The sequence below is a fragment of the Haliotis rufescens genome, unplaced genomic scaffold (assembly GCF_023055435.1).
Source record: "Haliotis rufescens isolate VD_foot unplaced genomic scaffold, xgHalRufe1.0.p SCAF_1, whole genome shotgun sequence".
Taxonomy (NCBI): domain Eukaryota; kingdom Metazoa; phylum Mollusca; class Gastropoda; order Lepetellida; family Haliotidae; genus Haliotis; species Haliotis rufescens.
The window spans coordinates 51,786,604-51,805,428 of record NW_025963779.1 but is presented as its reverse complement, the minus strand read 5'-3'; the positions used below and the strand labels follow the sequence as shown (position 1 = coordinate 51,805,428).

Here is an 18,825-nt window from a genome sequence, read left to right as displayed (position 1 = left end):
ATACACAGTATAACTACAGCAAATAGTCGGGACCCAAAAGTAAGTTCGTTATATCCGTCAGTTCGTTATAAGCGTGTTCGTTATAACCGTAGTTTACTGTATTTACTTCATTAACCAGTTTCAACTTGGATCATACTGGGTACCATATATCCATACTATTATGATAACTACCCATGCATGAGTGAGTGAGTTGGGTTCAACGCCTCTTTGAACAGTATTTCAGTAATACCACAGGTTGACAGATTCATGTGTCTTAGGGACCGACCATTTGATGAGAGGACCTGTAGACTAACAAGACAAAGTTTACCTGACAGGGGCCTTGGATTTTATCACAAAAATAAAAAAAAAATTAAAAGATTTTACAGTTGAAAAAAAAATTGCCTGGCACAAGAAATATATTGTTGTAACGTGGTTTTCTCTAAAAAGATATATACGTTTTAATTTTCAAAAATCTTGTCTTGCAGCTGTACTTGAAAAAACCCCATCTGTAATCTCCATACAAAATACCAGCACATGTAAGCCTGGGTCATAGTAATGTCTCCCCCGTTGTCTAAGAGGATAGAGCGTTTGCTCGGCGAGTGAAAGTTCGAGGTTCGATCCTCGTTAGATGGCACTTGTTGCAAGTTACCATCCCTGGCGCTTGGCATTAAGAGATTAAAACAAGGACTGGTTAGCTCGGTGTCAGCAGATTGTGTCTGAGTGGGGTATCCATGTTTTTGTGCTGCAGGGTATCTCAGAGGTTAAGCACTATAAAACCGGCATTAGTTCTGACTAGTAATAGACAAGAACAGACAGACACGCACGCACGCACGCACGCACACACTCACGCACGCACGTGCATGTACGTGGCTCTGAACGTGCAATAATCTTGAACGCGACGTGAATCCCATTTCACCTCACTCACCTCACCTCTATATGTAAAATATGCCTGACTTAATCAATTACATCTAAAGTTTTTAAACAGATAAACTTTGTGAAGATCAGAATATTGCATGACCATCCTCTTTTACGATATTTTCCACAATGTATCCATTCATAAAAAGAAACATTTAACACAAAAATGTGCTCGAGAAAATATCATCAACGTGGTTTGCTTCAAGTAGAACCACGGAACAGCATTATAAAAACACTTTGAAAAACTGGTAACGTTGATATAGTCGTTGACTATACTGTTCTTGTTGCCACCGTCACCAAGACGTCAATACAATCGATATACTAAAAACCGTCAAGGTATATAATGAAAGTGGAACTTATTAAAAACTAAATTGTTTTTAAAAACTAAAATTACTTTGGGGTCTCTTTCATGATACTGTTGTTGAAAGATGTCAAGTTGGTGCGGGATATTTCCAGCTACCCAAATCACTCCTTCATTGTATACCCCGACATTACCGCCATCGACTGAATAGATCCTCTGGCTTGCCTGTCACTTAAGGTTAAAGATTTATTATCATTCGTTTGTCTTGCAACTCATTCAGCAATCTCTGAATGAATAATAGATACCCAGTACCTTGCACTGTGTGTTGATCAAAATGAGAATCGGTTAGACACAATGTCGATTGATTATGGATAATGGGAACCTATCAGTACTGATGCGAGCCCCGTTCTGTAAAGCGAGTTTAGCCCTAATACTTTCGTAACGCATATATACTATAACATTGACAAAAAATAGGGCGATAAGCTCACTTTGTGCATATGGGGTCTGGCTGTCGTTGTGTATTTTCGAACCCTGTTGTTCTAGTCCATGCTAACGCTGTCAACGGCTTGTTTGTATCCATGGCGCATTGTATCTTTAAGGTCGACGTGGTACTGATGTATTGATGTGGTTTCTAATGATCGTTCAATCAGGGATACGGGACAAAAGCAACGTTGGTGTAGGTAGAACCATGGCGAAAACAACTGTGTGACGTGTTGTTATAAATCTCCCCATACCTTCTATGTTCTCATCTGGTCACGTGTTTCTCGGTAGGTCCTTAAGCAGTGTTCTCTTATAAACAATCAAGCCTTGGGATCGATTATTGATCTCCATAATCATGTAAATCGACTTGATCCATTTCATAGCGGTTCGAAATTGATCACAGTGTTACTAAGTGCAGTCAATTGTTTCCTCTTTCACTTGTTTTATACTCTTATTTTATACTCTTATAAAACCATACTGATATTGAAACCATTCCCAGCCCAGTTATGCAAACTTAAAAATTGTATAAGCAAACGAGCTTTCGATATATTAAACACAAACCAATTTCATGTAAAGATTGTGATTCGAAAAACAATTCGGTTAATGTTATTATAATTTGGGAAAATTCAAACAATTTCCAAAATCAATTTGTGTGCCATAAAGGGATCTCTTTCTGGACATTGCACGTAGGTAGGTTGTGACATCTAAGCATACAGTGTCATGAATGCATGGTCGACACTGAAAGGGCTTTGCCTGGAATTCAAATGCCACTAAATACATATCCGCACAGTTTGAAGTACACTCCTAACAAGGAAACCTATTTGATCGTGCAAAACAGACGAAAAACACCTTAAAATTAATATAAGTCTTGGCAGGGAAGCAAACATCCTTATATAAATCAATACGGTAATGTCAATATCAAAACGAGATGAGGCATTAAAACTACTGAATATGGCCGACCTAATCAATGTTTCTTCAACAATAGTTGACAATAGTTTACATAACAAATGCACTTTGTCCGTCTTGCTGTCATGGTAGAGTAAAGGTTTTGTTGGCAACATAGTAACACTTGTTTGTATGCAATTCTAAAATGATAGTACGCATCATAGCAAAGAGTTGAAATAACAATAGCATGGCGTCTGGTCATGTATTATATATCAAACAATACAATGCTTTCACTTGTGTGTACGGTTGCCAAGCATGAAATATTCATCTGATGATGTTCATCGGATGATGTTCATCTGGTGTACGTCTTCAGAATCACCGAGAACACACACAGAATTGTATTGCGTGTAAATATGTCAACGGGTTATGTGACCTGTAACGTTTTCATAACAAACAGACAGATGCGAAATGGTTTGTATATAAATATTTACAGCAATAAACGTGTACAAGTAAACACCATGATTGCCATGGGGACCCTATAAACGACGTCATATGTATGTGTTCTGACAAAGGGTGAGCGACACATCACGCATTATCTTAATTGCCTGTGTGTAAATTTTAAGTCGTAATCGATAACTGAGACAAGCTCAAAACAAATTTACTAATAGAACTATAAACATATACATGTGGGTACATACTGATCTGAATGCATCTGCAGAACGTCCTGGCCAAACAATGAATTTTTAATTTCAAATATCTTATCTGCACAGTAAAACATACCATTGCAGGTACATTTAAACATTGAACAGATAATAAAATGTCCGAATCATTGAACGATTACTTATAGATGTGTGTAAAAAGTTTACTTTCACCCAATCCAGATTTATCCGCTACGCATGTATCTGTGCTATCAGGCGTTCGCTATTCGATCAACAGCATACGTTATATCGACCGGTGCATTATCCGTGCTTGTACTTAACAATGCCTAGTAACTGAGGATATATTACGAAAGTTCCTCTGAATAATACATAATTGTAAATCGTTTGTGTCGGGCACGAGATTTGCAGCCTGGCCGGAATAGGGCGCAATCTCGGCGTGTGCCTGCCGAACTCAATCCTGCCGAACAAAATCCTGCCGAACACAATCCTGCCGAACACAATCCTGCCGAACTCAAGCCTGACTCACCGGGTCTTACCAAGCAACTCACGAAACAACGGTGTTCACCATTTCCGCTTCAGGGATCGATTCCAGCTTTTAGGTCTACCCACTTCCTGGTTAAAGTTATAACAAAGAGTGTATCGTGATTTAGGGCTTATCGTGGGATTTAATCTGGTCGATGGAATCGATTGTCCGAAACGAAAATAAATATATGTTTTTACACTGTTATACTTAGAAATGGATACACGTTCTTTGAGAAGTTTTATCCTTTATATCTAAAACTATATTGATTAAATCAAAAAGTACGTTATCAATTTCCTTTGAAACAACTGTAACAGAAAGTGCATTTCTATACGCGTGGATGATTGATATCAATAATTAATTTGCTTAATGTATGATAGAAGAGATCAATTTACAGGATATGTATTTGAAGTGAGTTTAATTAACTGTTAATTAACCCCAAATAGTGTTTTCAAACACGTCACATCAACCATGCCTGTCACTTGGTCTACTACGTCCATGTAGGTCAGGGTGTGTGTGTGTGTGTGTGTGTGTGTGTGTGTGTGTGTGTGTGTGTGTGTGTGTGTGTGTGTGTGTGTGTGTGTGTGTGTGTTTTTGTGTGTGTGTGTGTGTGTGTGTGTGTGTGTACACAAAAGTTTAAAGAGCCAAGAAAACTGCATTAAAAACTAAAAGCTACCTGAGTATATACTCATGATACAAAACTGACCGTGCACTGACTCAGGCTCAGGGAAACAAGAGCCACGCGAGCCACGATTGTACACCGTTTGGTAATTTTGCCCTTAATGGCTTGTGTCTTGTTGGGCCAGATAGCTCTCAGAGTGCTTCAAACTGCGCTTCAACTGTCACCCATTGTTATTTCTGGTGCATGTTCGAGCGTTAACATGGCGCCGTGATATTGCTTAATACGCCGAAAAATAACATTCCCTCACATATGCATCAGTGCATATATTTAATGCTACCTTCTAAGTACCCATTTTAGTGAGGTACCCATGTTCTCTGCATTATTTAGGAGTGAGGGTAGGGTTTCACGCCGCTTTTGTCAATATTCCAGCAATATCACGGCCGGGAACACCAGAAATGGGCTTCACACATTGTACCCATGTAAGGAATCGACCAAGGGTCTTCGGCGTGACGAGCGAACGCATTCACCAAAAGGCTGCCCCACCGTCCTTTTTTCGTGAGGAAGAACACCTTAATTACCCACTAGACCACCCGTCTCCCCGGCATTTATGTACACAGTGTGCCTATACACAAGCAATACAATACAGCAATCCCAACGCGCAAAAAACGTTCACACACGAACATGTCGACATCACTTCATATCAAGACAAGTCTTGTTTTGTTTGTTTGTTTGTTTTTTAACGCCGCACTCAGTAATATTCCAGCTATATGTCGGCTGTCTGTACATAATCGAGTCTGAACCAGACAATCCAGTGATTAACATCATGATCTTGAGATACAATGACATGCATCAACCAAGTCATCGAGCCTGACTACCCGATCCCGTTAGTCGCCTCTTACGACAAATATGGGTTGCTAAAGACCCAAGTCTTGTAGAGATGTCAGCACCAGCCATAACAACAGACAAAACCATGTCCCACATCACAAGCACCAGCCGAAGTGGAAGCTACAAACGACAGCCGGGCGGGTAGGGCATTTACATATGTCAGACATGTTGCCATCACATCTAGGACGATATCGACGTCGTCAACACGACATTGACGACATTAAACACGCAAGCTGAACATACGTCACCTGCAGCCTTCATTAATACCCATACGGTGGTCTCTGGCTCTGAAAATCTCCGATCAATCCGGATAGCGAAGCGTAAACGCCCAGCTCTGAGCGCAGCTAATTTTCAGTAGGAGCACTTATTTGAAATAAGAACGGCTTGGCATATGAATAAACAGCGGAATATGGCCAGTGACCTTTACTACCCTTGTTTCATATGATCGTTCTGGACTGTGATATCCAACTATAAAAAGGTCGTTGTTATATTCACGGTAATTGGTCTGTAGTGCTTCAATCTGAAGATGGTCAATGACCAAGTAGGTCTTTTGTTGTGTTTTATGCTTCAGTGTCTATGTTAACCATTTTACACTGGTCATATTATCGGACAGTACACACACCAATAAGTCAATGCCTGAATTCGCGCTGTTGTAACAAAAGCATTACCACAGCACTAACACATTATTCTTCATAGGAACAATCCGACTGACTGAAGCATGATTTGACACTATTATTAAAAATTGAGTGACCTGAGACAACCGAGGTCACCTCAACAGGGTTGACTAGATTGACTTAGAGTCAACTAGTGTTAATCAAGGATTTCTAAGTGCAGTATCCGAAATAAAACACGTAAACTGAAACCTTAGATATAATGATGGCTGCCAGGAGACGGAGAAACACAACAGACATGTGCAATAACACACAACAATGAGAAGCGATTCTTTGCTTGACAAAGCTGCCATTGTGCCTTTTCTATTCAATGAACATAAAACGACAAGACTAAAATTAACGCTTATAACATCAAACGATATGCAATATCAAACGAATCATCATCAAAGTTCCATTAAGAATTCTAAATATTAATGTATTTATGTCAACAATCGGAAGTTAAACTTCCCTGAAGCATATCAGAATACACATATACATGTGAGGTGAGGTGAGGTGAAAGAGTCAAGTTTCAAGCCCATTGATATCCCATGCCTCAGTTCCACCTGAATACCCAACTCAGACACAGTATACTGACTCCGAGCCGACCAGTCCTTGTTTTAGCCCCTTAAAGCCGAGCGCCAGGCAGGGTAACAACAAGTACCATGTATTTACGTCTTTTGGTATGACGTGGCCGGGGATCGAACACCGGACCTTTCTCTCCGGGCGGACGCTCCACCACTAGACCACAGAAACGGTCACATATGCATATACTTTCAATACCTGGTTAATTATATTCATTAGAATGCTTTATTCCTGATTGGGTGGGTGAGTGAGTGAGTATGTTTGTACGCCCCTCCATCAATATTCCAGCAATATCACGGCAGGGAACACAAAAAATGGGCTTCACACATTTTATCCATGTCGGGAATCGAACCCGAATTTTCGGCGTGACGAGCGAACGCTTTAACCACTAGGCTACCCGACTGCCACTATTCCTGATTGAATCAATAGATGTAACTATTTTTTTTACCGATAACGCCACATGGAGGCTGCTAGCCAGAGTACCGAACAGCAAAGGTTCAGTAGGTGTGGGCAACTTAGGTCAACCCAAGCATGACAGTTTACATTGGTCAACCAAGGCTATACTCGTCAACACGGGTCGTGCGGGGTTTTCAAATCGAACGCAAGCACTATCAGACGCATGGATGACCAACAGAACTGGCTCGTGTCACTACCAATGTCACACAAGTATTGTCCCATCACATCACATACCTATTCTCAGCACGTTTCTCAATACTAACGAGAACAAGAACAGCACTATATAATGTACAGACCGGGTCCCAAGGGACACTATCAATTTCTATCGGTTCCTGCAAACCCGGAGCAATAATGATGCATAATTTCAAAGGAATAATTATTTTGCCAGAACAAGGTCGGCAGTAGAGTACAGCCCTGGTCAATTCAACACTGATACTACTCTGTGTTGTACAGATTATTCTATTTGCCTGGCATGGGGAAAGCTAAGTGAAACACGCTTTTGATACACTGGGGGTTGTAATATTAAAATATCAATTGACGTGGAGTTTCGATACATGAAGAAAAAAACTGATAATCAATAACTCTACAGCTATATAGTTTGTACTGCTATTATTGGTTTTTCGTTCGAAATAGCTTCTTCGTGACTACAACTAGGCTAACCTGCTCAGCTCCCTCCCCTCATATACGCGGATGCAGAAAAGGGATGCACACATCTAACCTCCCCCCCCCCCCCCCCCCCCCCCCAACAAAATTATTATTGTTAATATAACATTTGGTTAATATTTTCTTACAAACGAAAATTGTTTGTTTCCCAATGAACTAGCTATGGACACACACACACACACACACACACACACACACACACACACACACACACACACACACACACACACACACACACACACACACACACACACCTGGGTCAACATTCGTGTAGAATGTCAAAGTAGGGATGAAATATATTACTAATTAACGGAGTATTCTCTGATCAGTTGTATCATATATCCGCTACAAAAGCAGGCAATTTCCTCAACATATATGTCCAGCATGTGAGCAATGGTTATACTCGCTCCTACTAATCAGAACGTCGATGATCCAGCGTTAGTTATACTCGTATCTCAGATACATGAAAAGAAACATGCTCTAAAGAAAATGAAGCGATCAATGTTTAGTGAAACAATCCCGACACTAGATGTTCACTAAACGAACAAGCATGTCCTGTCCTACCGGTAGCGTCGGTTATGATTTTTGGCCTGTCAGTCACATGTTGACAGGTGTCACCAAGGTAAATTTATAAAGACACCAGGTGTTCACTAAACGAACAAGCATGTCCTGTCCTACCGGTAGCGTCGGCTATGATTTTTGGCGGGGCGGTCGGGTAGTCTAGTGGTTAAAGCGTTCGCTCGTCACGCCGAAGACCCGGGTTCGAATCCCGACTTGGGTACAATGTGTGAAGCCCATTTCTGGTGTCCCCCGCCGTGATATTGCTGGAATATTGCTAGAAGCGGCATAAAACCATACTCACTCACTCGCTATGATTTTTGGCCTATCAGCCTCATGTTGTCACCAAGGTGGTAAATTTATTAAGACACCAGGTGTTCACAAAATGGACAAGCATGTCGGGTCCTACCTATGGTGTTGGCAATGATTTTAGCCTCTAAGTTTCATGGTGGTAAATATTTAAGACCTGTCTAACATTGGGCTCTCGAACCACGTCCCGTTGACACATCGTGATATAACAGAAAAAATGGTAAAAGCGGCGTTCAACCCAACTTACCCGACCACTGTAGCTCCCCTTGAACTAATTGTGGTGTGAAATCGAACAATCTCATGGAGTACTATCTTTCAAATAATTCTCTAAATCAGAGAAATACATTTTAGCACAATTACGAATTGCTTTGCATCATATATCAAGTCAACTGGACTGCCTCAATCCGGACACTTGGTTCACAAACTTCCCCGTTTTGCCTGTAAAGTTTCCACTCCGTGAGAGATCCATGACTTGCCCCACAAGGTATATGTAGCTTTTTATTTCTGCAAGAAACTCTGACCGAAATAGTCCCCTGTTCACGCAGCAGTGAATGGGTACCAGATAGGACAGTAAACGCCTCATGTGGCACCCTGGATCGATACTCACCGGAAACATGTGAATAAAATTTTAATCCACACTGATCAAAAGACCGGGGTAATAATAATGTAGCGCCGTGAGAATTAACTATTATTGTTGCTGTTGTTTTAAAATATTGAAACAGATTATGTATTTCTGGGGAGTCCGGCCAACGAGGTTTCACAGTTGCAGTGTCAGACTTTAATTGCGGACTAGGAGTTTGCCCCAAATTGAAAACATGACACCACCCCACCCCACCACCCTGATATTAATATATTGATTCAAGCGCATTCATTATGGTGGACCCGCCATGCAGCACAACATCGGTCAAGTGTACACAACAGGTATCGACCGCTACATCACACAATGCTGGAAACAATGGCGAAGCCGGAGTGCTAGCAGACCATGCATCATAACACAGACAAATGCTGTTTTGTACAATAAGAATCTTATTGCCAATTATCAGGTGTTAGATTAAAGACACCATCAGTCACTATGGGTTTAAGAAAAAACTTCTTGCAGCTTGTTATGACGAAGTGCTTCTCTCTGCTTGAAACACCTTTGAAGTATCATTAGCAATCGTGCAGGTACTCGCATTTCTGAATACAGTTTATGATTTTGTATCAGACCATCGCACATCGATGTGCTGACCCCACTTCAATGAAATCATTTACTATAAGTCATTTCACTTGTGAACGTATTTGTAACTTATTGTTTTCATTTTTCAACAGAAAATCGATCATGTCCTATGTTAAAGTGTTGTTCTCGCATTCTATTTGTGAGTGTTGTTTCATTAAACATAGGACATAAATTCTTTGTTTCGCGTTTTTGTCCTTTTTCGTTTTAAGCCCTGAGTTTAAATTTGGATAAAAAAATGTTACTTCATTAAAATAGGAAAAATCCGTAATTAAGAAAGGGAGTTTGGGGGGAGGGGGTTGAGTAATGCTGTCCACGGAGTCTTTCCTGATAATGGCATCTGAAAGACATACCCGTGCACTCAAAATGTAAAACATGTTATTTGAATATACTCAATCCGACCAGCGAAGAAACAACTTTGCTCCAACTTTTAACAAGTTAAACAACTGCCCGATACAACAAGACGTCTTAATGCATAATGGATGCATAAGATGCCGTGGTTGGTTAAAATCCTTAACTGAAATGGTGATCAATAACTCAGTCTGTTAAAGCATTCACTCGGCACGCCGAAGGCCCGGGTTGGATTCACCATATGGTACAATGTGTGAAGCCCATTTCTGGTGCCCCCCGCCGTGATATTGCAGGAATATTGCTAAAAGCGGCATAAAACAATTCTCACTCTTATATCGGATATCTATGCAATTGCAACAGATAATAAACAACGGAAGGTTATGCACATGCACAAGGAAACACAACCAGGTGCAAATCAAATCTTCTTTGCTTAATGAATAATGCAATTGCAGCAACAATCGAAAATGGTTGTGCGAGTAACGAACTGCGAATGTAACGAAACAATTTCAACAGTGTTTAACCGAAGGTATCACACCTCATCCAAACAAAATGAATGTCATCTTTGTATCACACCTGTTGTCACACGATCAGCTGATCGTTCTTGAAGGCTTTATTATCTTGATTGGAAACCTATTCGATAGTTATCTCGATATGAACGCGATGAAATAATCACTTATATAACGATCGGGTAATCAGCGTTCTATTTTCTTCCTCGTGTCGATAACAAAAACAATATTTCAAATGTACCGATAAATATGTCATCGATACTCCCATTTAATGCACGGGAGCATTATTGATGGAAATATTGTCCGCCATGGTAGAACACTATATTTGATTGTGAAACCACGCGTACGTTAGATATGTTTGCTAAGAGGTACCGAGAATAACGAGCCTTCGGAATAATGGGCTCTCCGATCATATCACCAGTGAACATAATCTCGTCGGAGGCATATAATGTTTATACACCATGAACGTAACTATAGCTGTCTTTCATCTTCAATGTGAAATGTTTGTTCAAAATGGTTGGGACATCTGATCAAAGACTATATCACACATATTATGAGGCAAGATCAAACAGAAAGGTACAATTGAAAAATATTTAACGTACACGTATTGCAAGGTGAGATAATGCAGGGATCGGTGATACATGTCAAATCATTCAAAACTATAAATAGAATGATAACAGGTGGTAACATGAGGAAATGTGGTAATAATGCCATGGCAAAATGTGATAATATGATATGTCGAATTGTGATAATATGTCATGTCAAAATATATGACATGTTGAAATGTGATAATATGTCATGTCAAAATGCGATAATATGTGAAGTTGAAATGTGATATGTCATGTCACAATGTGATAAGATGTCATGTCGAAATGTTGTAATGCGTAATGTCGAAATGTGATGATACGTCATGTCAATATGTAATAATATGTAAAGTTGTAATTTGACAACAAATCATGTCAAAATGTGATAATGTGTCAAGTCAAAATGTAGTAATATGTCATGATAAAATGTTGTATTATGTCATGTCGAGATGTAGTAATATATCGTGTCAAAACTGTGCAATATGTCATGTCGAAATGTTGTAATGCGTTATGTCAAAATTTGATAATACGTCATGTCAGAAGTGATAATATGTCATGTCGAAATGTGCAAAGATGTCATGTCGAAATGTGATAATATGTCATGTCGAAATGAAGTAATATATCATGTCAAAATGTTGTAATATGTCGTATAGAAATATTGTAATATGTCAAGTCGAATTATGATCATATGTCATGTCCAAATGTGATATGTCATGTCGCAATGTGGTAATACGTCATGTCGAAATATGATAGATATTGGGATTCATGTTAAACCGCGACATGGTGTCTCAGTGGACTAACACTATAAAATCGGCATCAGTCTGGACTAGCACGAGCAGCCACACACACAAAGGCGAACGCAAGTCGCTGTATAAGTGCAACCATCTTGAACGCGACATTAAACCCCATTTCACCTCACAAGTCGTCATACTTTCGCAGCGTTCAACATGTAGAAGGCTTTGGTTCGTGACGAAATATGCTCCAACAGTTTGTATATTGTCCCGTATCGTGTCAAAGTCTGACGCTCAGCAACTGATTTTATACCAATTAACTAGCTAGTGTATATGGGGATATTATCCACGTTGACATATTACCAGGATGTGTCTGTTGAAAGAGTTTCAATGTATAGAGTATTTTGTATCATAATATTTCGACAAATGTTCTTTTGTCATAATAGAAGTAAATATGCATACCATAACTTGATTTATGTCGTAATATTTCATGTGGAAAGATAATCCAATAATGCGTATTTCGTAAAACATATTTCAAGTTGAAGTCGGGGTGAGGTGAAACGACGCGTTCAAGATTATAGCGACGAGCATGTTTGTGTGTATATATCAAAGTACATCAATATTCTTGGAGACATAAACCATACTTATTTCTTTAGAATTGTTGATGTTCAGGTAAATCCAAAACTTCTATAGGGGGTAGAAATATGGAGATTAAATCATTTTGAACAAACAGAACTAGTACACGGAATTGCATTGAAGAAATCCATTTGTGTAAAAACAAATACATCTTACATCATGATGCATGTTCATGACGCAGATACATTAAAGTTATTAAATCTTCGCTGATGTTATTAAATATGCCATCCTATCGGTGACCTACGAAATGTTATAATATGATGTTACAACATCATAAAAATATGAATACACAATGTCATTTATCCCAAATATAACATGTGTCACATGATAAAAATAGGCAAAGAAATGGGGCAACAAGTGTAAAAGATTTATTGTTTAAGGGTGGGTACGGTTATATTTGGCAAATCCAAAAGGTCGAATTCCCGGCAGAATTTATAAAAGCATTTCACAAAGATTTAAAGACATGTATCAAGATTGGTAGGAAAACAAATCGGAATCAAATAAATGGAATAGCTTTTTAATGTTTAAAGGTTATATAAACATTAACGGAGGAGAATATAAAGACATTTAGAATAAGCTTAGTTCGTATTCGATGCTCATCGCATGATTTATCAATTGAAAAGGAAGCTCTATAAATGTTAAGGAGAACTAAGAATTAGCCAACTGTGTGATGTAAATGCAGTCGAAGATGAATACATCCTTGTCACAACGTCAAGAAATAGATACATCAAACACAATTATTCTGACATACAAATATAAATATATTTTTATCTTTGCTAGCAGTACAAACTATGATACACTGCACAATCTGTCCATGTTAATTTATGATGCAATATTACATAGAAAATATATCACGCTTTAGTAAATGCATAACGGTATGATGTTATATAATAATGTTTGTCATGTACTAAAAGCGTGTGGTATGTTCAGTACTCAAATAAAGATTACGCTCTCGCATCGTAATATTAGTAGAAGTATTCTCCAGTACCTTGTATATGGTCATACTTAGAATGATTTTCTAACTGTTCTATAAAATATTATATACTGATATGTTTAGTTTTGTTCCTATCTCGTCATATTACCAGTAGATGTCGTCTCCTACCGTTTATATAATACCATGCCATGTGATGGTATTATCCAATAGATGTTAAGTACTAGTACACACACACACACACACACACACACACACACACACACACACACACACACACACACACACACACACACACACACACACACACACACACACACAAACAAACACACACACACACACACACACACACACACACACACACAAAGTGCATGTAAGTGCAATAATCATTTCAACTCACCTCGTAAATTAACTGGTTTCGATGAGATATTACGCCACCGCGAAATATACATAAGCTGTTGATAAACTAACGTTCCATATGAAATATTATTTAGATATTTTGATACAGTATTTCTTGAATCCAACATTGCTAACGTTGACAATGTAACCATAACATCATGCACGTTACAGCCGCATACTTGTGTCATCAGGGATTTTCAGTGATCCATTTATTCACGGCTATTTGTCCATTACGCCCATTAGAATCTGTTCCGGCAGAAAATCGAGACTGGTTATTCTCTGACTTTGACGTTGAAGATATGTGTCAAATCAACGATTGCAATTATCACAATCACTGTTGAAGAATGTGGTTTGACGGAAGTATAGACAGGTGCCAGAGATACGTGATGCATTTCAAAAGCGATAATACAACCTTCGTTCCCTTTAAAGGCTGCCAAATCAAGAACTGCATCAATTGATGTCGAAGGTTAATGAAATATACATGTAGGTTTCCTTTTCCTATGGGCATTCAACAACAAAAAGCCACACTGTTGTTCTAGCTTCATGGAAAACCATCATTGAATAATTTTGTTAAAAACAAAAGTTAACAATTATACATCGTAAATACATTAGACTAAAATAACGAGTATTTTGAAAAGAAAAAATACAATGGAGCTCAAACATAGGACTATACTTGAAGTTTATCAAAACCCAACTATATATGTTAAATATTACATAATTATATGTGTTTCAGGTGTTCACTTCAGCCATAATGCAAGCATCAACAATTTGAGGCTCATTAAAAATAGCACCAAACGCCTCTTTCTTTTCGGCAACAGAGGAAGCAACAAACATCATTGATGTTGCTTTTACAAAGAGTCGATGTTATTGCGAATAGTATACATGTATCATTCAGCCTCTAACTATCATACGAAAGGCTACATAAAATGATAATAACTACCCATAATAATAAAGTAGCAAGATACTTTTTATCACGTTGTGTGTATAGCATTGTAAATTATATTATATCATAACACAATATAATTAAATAACTCACTATTATGTTCAAAAACATTTTGCTCAGACAATAAATGCCAGAAAACATTTGGTATATGACTACATTTTGTTATAATTACCTATTTTAACATCCTTTCTATCTATCGTTTTACATTCAATCACGAAAGAAGAAGAAGGAGGGGGAGGAGGAGGAAGATGAGAAGAAGAAGAAGAAGATGATGATGATGATGATGATGATGATGATGAAAAAGAAGAATAAAAAATAAATATATTATAATATTGCCATGGACTTACCCCTCGTATGATATTGCCACATATATTATGATCCGTGTGAAGCTCGTCCGTTCTGTAGTAGTGCAGGATAGACGCGAACACCCCCGGGTGTCTGTCATAGAAGAACTCCTTACAGTCGGGGTCCCAGCTCTCGTCCCGCTCGTGAAGGATCGCCATGGTGGCAAGACGGGTGCCCGGCTTGCGCTCCAGGGTGCTCCTTAGGGTCTGGTAGGACACCCCTCCGACATTGATGGTCAACCGCCGGTCAAGCTTCCGGGCCCTGCTCAAGAGGGACTCCATGTCCAAGTCCGATATGGCTATACGAACTTCTTTTAGCCGGTCACCATGGTCCTTTGAGATATCCACTTTGGGTTTGGTTTGGCACCTATGAATGAACACCTAGCATCGTGTTTTAAAGAACATATAAGTTTTAAACAAGTGTTCGACGACAATGGTACTAACCTGTTACAGTAATACTTAAAACGGGTTTGGTCCATATGATATTAGTGTATTTTTTGTTGCTCCGCACGTTTTACGTGTTATGGTTTTACCTTGGTTCTGGGACTATGAACTGAACACAGACTTGTTCCATGTGGCACGACAATACCCACACGTTACATCCAGGCTTGATCTTACTACCCATTGCCTGATTAAATCTTTTCAAATCCGATATGTTCACAATCTAAAGCCTTTGCACCACACTGTTTCCAATAATCCAATTCCGTCCAGTAAGAGCACAATACCAAACTGCACTTGTAAAGCTGAAAGCTTCACAAATTGTTGTCCTAACTTAACACGAGGCCAGGGCCAGGCTGCGTGTTGTCTGAGTCAGCGCAGCGATTGACAGTAAGTATTGAACTACCTAACGACTCCCCACCTTCAGGTGTGGAAGAAATCTACCTGCGCTATTATCCCTCCCGCTATTGGAGTCGACCATATCCACAATGGGCACCAGCCCAAGCGCTTTCCCCTGAGGATTATGACAATTGCGTCCCACCATTAACTGACTAGCAATCAATAAATCCCGAGTCCTGATATCGCTCCCAATACAATCACCGGTCGCCATTTAAAGCTCCTGCCATCAAATAACTAAAACTTTAAGGATGCTTTTAGGTACATGCAAGTTATATCCGAGTGTCTGGGGAGTGAAAGGCTAGTATATATTTATAACGGGATAGATATTATTAATGGATAGTGTTACAATTTAATGAGAACCTCTGAGACTCATACTCACTGAACATGTTTTGCGGGTTTTGAGTCTAAATAGCCCAAATCGAATTCTATTAAACAACGCCATCGGTTATTGATTACCTTAAATGACTACAGCCATTTTAAAAGGAGATTGAATTCTGAGTAGGTTATTTGATAGTTTCCGTGTATGGCAGTGACCACTGAAGTGTTACAGTTTGGCGGAGTGTTCACTTTGTACCTGTCACTTCTTGTTTAGATGCAGACGATTTCCGGTTGCTGCTTTGGCTGCGCATGCGTTACACAACTTGACAACCTGAACATGCAAATGCAATTTAGAAAAATCCTCTATGCATAATATTTTATTCATGTTTGAGTAAAAATATCCACACGGGAAATTGAACAACGATTGCCCATCAATATTGGTGGACATGTAAAAAAAAACAATTGGACACTTTGTCTTGACAGCGCATCGCACATTATTTATTTCATTAAATTAAGTCATGATCGTGTATGTTTACACGTTCAATAAACTGCAATTACCTTTTTCAAGAGGATGATTTACACTTAAAATTAATACCAGGATGAAAAGCATATTATTTAAATAACACAAGAGGGTGATATAATGCAAGTTTATCCCTGAAGCTTCCAGGATCAGTGGGCTTATTCCCAGATTCGGCCCAATTATAGTCCTTGGTTTGTCCGCACGTGCTCCAGGTACGGGCGGTATTCATGGGGCATGTCACTCATTTACCGTCAGACTCACACAATCCGCGGTTTGTAAGCGAATCGTCAGACTCACACTATCCGCGGTTTGTTAGCGTATCGTCAGACTCACACTATCCGCGGTTTGTTAGCATACTGTCATACTCACGCTTACTGCGGTTTGTTAGCGTACCGTCATACTCACACTAACTGCGGTTTGTTAGCGTACCGTCATTCTCACACTAATTGCGATTTGTTAGCGCACCGTCATTCTCACACTAATTGCGGTTTGTTAGCATTCCGCCACACTTACAATGGTTTGTTAGCAAACTGAAATACTCACACTAACTGCGGTTTGTTAGCGCACCGTCATTCTCACACTAATTGCGGTTTTTTAGCATTCCGCCACACTTACAATGGTTTGTTAGCAAACTGAAATGCTCACACTAACTGCGGTTTGTTAGCGTACCGTCATACTCACACTAACTGCGGTTTGTTAGCGTCCTGTCATACTCACACTAACTACAGTTGGTCAGGGTTCTGTCATACACACTCAAACTACGGTAGGTTAGCGTACCGTCATATTCACACTAAAACGTACCGTCGTACTTGAACTAACAACGATTGGTTAGCGTACCGTCATATTCACCCTTACAACGATTGGTTAGCGTACCGTCATATTCACACTAACAACGATTGGTTAGCGTACCGTCATATTCACACTAACAACGATTGGTTAGCGTACCGTCATATTCACACTAACAACGATTGGTTAGCGTACCGTCATATTCACACAAACAACGATTGGTTGGCGTACCATCGTTCTCATGCGATTGGTTAGCTCCAACAAACTCTTGCTGACTTCAGACACTGCATTTATTCATTCAGGCCCAGTATCGTGGAATCCATGAAGCAGTACTTTTGGGGGCTAAAATTACGAAAATCAGATTCGTCGGAAATAAAACTGCGATCTGTCGGCTGAGAAACGCTGACATAAAAACCGTATGATTTATTCACTCTAGGTTTCATATTTTACGATGGCTTTACCTTTTCACGCAATAATTTCATGTGAATAGTATTTCAGTTATATCACAGCATGGGAGGAAAGGTTTTAGACATTTACCACGAGCACGGGTATGGTCCTGGTAAACCTGTAGAACATCACCAGGGTGAATCTGGGATTCGAACCACGATCATAGATTTCCCCAGGAATCCAGACACACATGAGGGTTACACACATGAACAGAATCAATCACTCATATATGGTACCTTCAGATTTACAGTAACTTTATAATGATCCCTATCACCTTCAAATCTAGTACATTCTATATTATATATGAAATATGTTGTTCTGTTATCTGCTGCAATACTGAATTTTAATGGTCGTGTCCATAATATGTTACCACATTAAGACACTGTAAAAATGTGTTTAAGTATGTAACAGGTGCTCAACATGTTTAGCTCCTTTGTGCTTAGGATTTATGTTTAAGTCCCAAAAGGAACAAAGTCTTTGTGTGTTTTAACTTTACACGTTAATAACATGTAACACATGTCAGGGGATCAATATCCCAAAACATAAAGATGTTTTGAACATCATGTACATGAAAAGTGTGGAATACCGTTATTGGTGCCATTCATTAGCTACCCCGTCCCGTTCGCGAGTCAACACGAGGTACGTTTACATATATCTTCTGTCCTCCAATCGTTATACAAACTCACAAAGAGTCTGGAAGAGTCAGAAAAAAATGTCAACCGTTGTATGATGTCCAATCGAAACATATGTAGACATTTCATACTTGATTATCTGAATAATTCATCTCTGCTTTGATAAATACAGCAGCAAGCAAG

At 39.2% G+C, this 18,825-nt stretch overlaps 1 protein-coding gene across 2 annotated transcripts in view; it reads right to left on the bottom strand.

Moving 5' to 3' along the window:
- The window catches only part of LOC124131342 (potassium voltage-gated channel protein Shaw-like), a 54,421-nt gene extending 38,367 nt beyond the window's left edge, over window positions 1-16,054 (bottom strand). Inside the window, exon 1 of one of the 2 annotated variants that reach the window (XM_048397609.1) lies at window positions 15,106-16,054. In XM_048397609.1, the coding sequence (XP_048253566.1) occupies window positions 15,106-15,384 (279 nt within the window). In that variant the 5' untranslated portion in view covers window positions 15,385-16,054. The remainder of the gene's footprint in view (window positions 1-15,105) is intronic. The other variant, XM_046494559.2, reaches the window with a different exon arrangement.
- Window positions 16,055-18,825: the final 2,771 nt, after the last annotated feature.